We start from the raw sequence: 5,114 nt of genomic DNA, 5'->3' as shown, positions 1-5,114 counted from the left end.
GTCAAAGGTCAACTTAAAGTGCTAGTCGGGGTCAAAGGTCAACATGGGTTATAAGCTTTCACAATCTTCTTCTCAAGTTCCATAAAGCCAAAGGTCATGATATTTGGCCAGTAGGTACCTGGGATGGAGTGCTATACATTTTCCTCATTAAAATGACCTTGACCTACATTAAAGGTCACGGGGGTCAAATATGGTAAACACTTAAAACAACAACATCCTAAGAACCATTTGGACTGCAGTCATAATACTTGGGTATCTTATGTAGACCAGCTGTGTGAATAGTTTTCTTTATTACAGTAACGAGGTCAAAGGTCAACTTTAAGTGCTTGTCAGGGGTCACATGTTAACGTGGGTTAAGAATTTTAAAATTCTTCTCTAGTTCCATAAGACCCAGGGTCATGTTTTTTAGCCAGTAGGTACCTGTGATGAAGTGCTATAAAGTTTCCTCATTAAAACGACCTTGACCTTCTTTGAAGGTCACAGGGGTCAAATATGTTACATACTTCAAACAAAAACATCTTTAGAACTGTCAGTACCTTGACCGTGGAAGAAAGATGTACAAGATCTAGAGATGTGACATTCGGCCCGAGCGCTAAGCAGAGATTTGTCACGTTGAGAAAGTGGCATGGTCAGTTCCATCCACATGACACCAACCCGCATATTTACAAAATACATTTAGCGACTGATCACGTCACCCCAGTCATCTTTTCTGACCCTGATAAGATCTCGACGTGTTGGGGATATTATGCTCATGCTCACTACACACAGAATGTATATACTATGGACTTCTGTATGTTTGAAACGCCACGAGATACACGTCACGGATGCTATTTATTTGCCTCTGTTTTCACAGCATTTCTTTGTAAGCCGAACTTTTTGTACTGATATGATAACATTTTCCTAAACCTCAAAATCTTTGTTTTCCCTCCATTCCATGAAAACAAGAAGAAAATAACATAATTTTGTTTTGGAATGATATAGACTCCACTAGTAATATATCTGTAGATTTTTTAAGAAGAATAGAATTATATACAATATTCTGCTACAAATCCAGGTTTAATATACAATTATTTTAAATACACATATTTACTTTTGAAACCAGATATCAGAATAATGCAGACCAATACGTCAATAACTGTGCACCGTGGTCAGTACCTATTTGGTCCTCCCAAGTGTCTCGGGATATACTGTGCAGTTCCGGCAGCTTCGCCTTAGCGCACTTGCTTAGTAGCGCAGAGACTTCCTATAAGAATTGGACCCAAGCAAAACTAATCAGACTATAATTAGTATTATTTACAAAGGTTTTTAATACGACAAACCTATGATACAGTTGCATACAATAAACAGGATCGTGCTACTTGCCACGGGACTCACAACTACAATACATATTTAACATTAACGGGGGGGGGGCTAGACAAGACCTACAACTCACCGGCTTATGCAGCGCGGCGCACGGCACTAACAACTAGCACACGACTATTACGAGTGCTCCCGGCACTAGTACAGCGCAGTGACAACCTTGCGCACCGGCTTATCCAGCGCAGCGCACCAGTTCACACGTGTAATAGCTACACCGTGCACAAGCCTTACAACCGCTAATCATCCTAACCTACTGCTTCACGACCACTGGTCACTGGCTATCAAAAACTATGCAGTCCTTCCACAAAGACTTATCCAGCCTTTGTATGTATACCTTATGGTTGTTGTATCTTCGCCGTGTTCTTCAGTCAGCTTCAGAATTCACCCTTCCATGCCCCGCCCCCATGTAGCAACCAAAGTCATGTGACTACATGCTCCGACAACAAATGTAAACAAGCCATAGTAAAATTTTGCCCATGGCGATGGCGGCAGCGACTGTTGCAGGACTCGGGGACATTCCCGATGATTTTTGTATGGGATACATTCAAGATGCAAACATTTCTGAAAAATGTTTATCCAGGGGAACTATTGATTTTAGAGAGGGCTATGTCCACAACCTAAATTTAACAAAAAATGATGTCCAAGCGGAGGTGGCAATCGGAGGGAGATGCTACCGAAGCATGAGAAAGGGGGAGAAGCCACACTTGTTAACATTACATGTACAGTAGGCTTACCAAAGAAGTGTGTTAAGGACGCATACTGTTCAGCTGGGTAATTATCCAGTTTAGGTCTGTCGAGTTCCGTTTTTCTTTTCTTTTTTAATTAAACGGTTATTCACAATATCATGCAGTGATGTACGTTGGTTTCCTTGTTCAGACGGGTTTTTTTAAATAGCGGTATCCGCGGCTCAATACTTGGCAATTCTCCCTATATAGGAGGGAGACTCACGAGTTTTACATCTACATAGTAATGACCACCTTCATCTATTTGAAGATCATGGCATGTGATAGTGGGTGCTAGGCCAAGAGAAGAAATTGAGCAAGTTAAACTAGTGAATTTGCTAAAATTTCATCTGAAAGAACAGCTCAAAAGATGCCATTTCCTTAGGGTGTACAGTACATACATACATTTGTTTTAATCTCCCTGATGGACATTTTAAAAAGTTGGCAAGTATGACAAGCTGGTGTTAAACTGTTTATGTGTGTAATCTTACCTATAGCAATATGATCATATATGAACCCCCTATATATATGTGTGTACCCTAAACTACAGACTGTAGTGCAGGCCTAACGTACAATCATGGCAGTCAATGAGTCATTCAAAATGCAAAAACTATATATAACAAAAGGTGGACATTGATAACGTTAACAGTCGTCTTCGACATCTGTTGCTGTACTGTGCGATTACATCCAAATAAAAACAAGGGAGTAGGCCCTATACAAAACATTTGTTCCTTAATGTACTGTTTACAGTGAAGAAATAAAAAGTCTAAAACATGAGTCATATTAATTATATTTAATTATTCCTTTAATGCACTCATCCAAGTCCTGCAAATGAAGTGAATAGCAGCTTACATAAAGGCATAACATAGACATTTATCCCTCCCTTTTGTCCTCTTTTTAAGGACAAAGCATTAATTCTGTGTTGATAACAAATCATCAGTACATTATTACCCCATGCCCCATTCCCAAAATTATATAGTATTACCCTTCCTCCATTCTTCAATATCTAAGAGTGACAAGATCTGATGTGCAGCAGGCCTAGTTTACAAGTTTTTCCATCTGCGACAGGGACCTGCGAACTTACAACGGTTCACGGTATGCCAGAGGTTCGCATCCTGTTCTGCAAATCACTGCTTGAGTGGAGATAGCAAATCTAAAAGCCAGATCTTTAAGACCAAAATTGTGTCGCAGTCTCATCAATGTTAACAACAGTTTATCCTCGCACTCCATGTTAACTATGTCTTTCCTGTTATTATGGTGTTGTGGGGCATGAATAGTGAGAAAGTCAAGTAGGGCCTGGAATGTTGAGAATTTGAATCCTGTATAATATTCAAATAATCCTTGAATCTGTGATTCCTCCTTTAAAATCTCCTGAACAGTCAGTGGTTTGGGTTTGTCATCACTTACAGGATTTCCGAATGTAGCTTCATGTTGTTCATACCACACTCTGTATTCATTGAATAAGACTTCAGACTGATGAACTTGTTGTTGTAGCCTTTTGATTTCAGCTGCTGCTGATAGTAGTTCCAAAGATGTTCCTGAAAAAAAGTTCTATAAATAAATCAAATTCAGCTGATTTGATTTTATTTTCAGTCTCAGAAGAATGACATTGCTTTTGACAATGGCAATGTCATGTCTTGCTGAGAAATGATTTATACCCAACCAGTAAAAGTTAGGATGCCACCTTGTTACCAAGATTTGGTGGAAATGTCAAAGGTTGCAATGTTGGAAAAGGCAACACGGTCCCAAAGTACCAACGCCCTATGGGAGAGAGAAAAGTCTTACAGCATCTCAGATGTTCAAAGTTGTAAACAGAAAGAAAGGTCCTACTGATGCTATGCTAAGAGATTTGTTTACAATAAAGACATTTTCTTCTGTATCAACAGATTATGGTATTAGTAGGGGGAAAATTGCCAGAGAAAAATATGTCAATCAAAAGTCTGTCTAAAACATACGTACATGTCCATGATTGTGGGTTAGTTATAAACAATGAATTTTCCCATCTAGCCGCCACACCTGATGGTAAAGTATGTGACAAAGGGGAGACTGGTATTGTGGAAATAAAATGTCCCTTTGTAGCAAGGCAGATGAGTATTACTGAAGCTTGCAATGTGATCCAGAATTTTGTACCTAATTATGAAAACAATGTTGTAAAAATGAACAGAAAACACAACTACTATGTTCAAATACAAGGACAACTGCTTAACTGCTAGTCACAGGTGCTCCATGGTATGACCTTGTTGTGTTCACAACAAAAGAACTGTTTGTTGAAAGAATTTATCCTGATATTCCGTTTATGACCAAAATATTACCTCAAAAGATAAGGTATACCATATATAGCTTTACCTAAATCACACCAACTGCATGCGCAAACCCAATAATAATGTACACACATACTTTGATATTGCCACAATTTCACATTAGAACTTGAAGCCTTTAAAATATATTGGTTTGCAATTCCTAGTCTCTAAAAATTGTTTTAATTGATAATAGTTATACATGTATACAGTGAAACCTGTCTAACCTGACATTCACTGGGGCATAACATACTGGTAAGATTACAGAAAAATAGTCTGTCAATAGTCTAAATACACAGGTCATATACTATTATTTTCATAACACATGGGATTACAGCATTATGTGTAAAGTGTCTGAATAATCAGGGGTCGGACGAGACAGGCTTCACTGTATTTTATTCCAGTTAAAACTGGTATTAAATATTTAATGAAAACCAATACAATTGAAATTGTACACAACAATACCATAAGTGTTCTAGGACTATATACATATGGAGACTACATGCCAAATGAGTTTGATGTATAGTGCATAGTTCAGTTTCTGGTTTTATAGATAAAATGATATTTTGGTATCTTTCCATTTTCAAAATTTATCTCAGCTTTATACTAAAGCATATCTATACCTTGGACATCAGTTTGTACAAGATCATGTTCTTGCTGTGGTGCTGCTACATGGCCAGTACTGTCTGGAGTGTTAACTGGGACTGAAGTGGGCTGGGGATCCTCCATATCATTG

At 38.4% G+C, this 5,114-nt stretch overlaps 1 protein-coding gene across 1 annotated transcript; it reads right to left on the bottom strand.

The window, feature by feature from the left end:
* Nucleotides 1-2,828: 2,828 nt before the first annotated feature.
* Nucleotides 2,829-5,107, bottom strand: LOC110452443. Its single transcript, XM_021500990.1, has 2 exons — nucleotides 5,002-5,107; nucleotides 2,829-3,619 (listed from the first exon to the last, which is right to left on the bottom strand). Exons 1-2 carry the CDS (start codon nucleotides 5,105-5,107, stop codon nucleotides 3,162-3,164), a joined length of 564 nt encoding a protein of 187 aa, XP_021356665.1. The 3' UTR covers nucleotides 2,829-3,161.
* Between the last annotated feature and the right edge of the window lie 7 nt (nucleotides 5,108-5,114).

This window comes from Mizuhopecten yessoensis, unplaced genomic scaffold (genome assembly GCF_002113885.1).
Source record: "Mizuhopecten yessoensis strain PY_sf001 unplaced genomic scaffold, ASM211388v2 scaffold6683, whole genome shotgun sequence".
NCBI classification, from domain to species: domain Eukaryota; kingdom Metazoa; phylum Mollusca; class Bivalvia; order Pectinida; family Pectinidae; genus Mizuhopecten; species Mizuhopecten yessoensis.
Note: the sequence above shows the minus strand (reverse complement) of the source record. Positions and strands in the feature narration are given on the sequence as shown.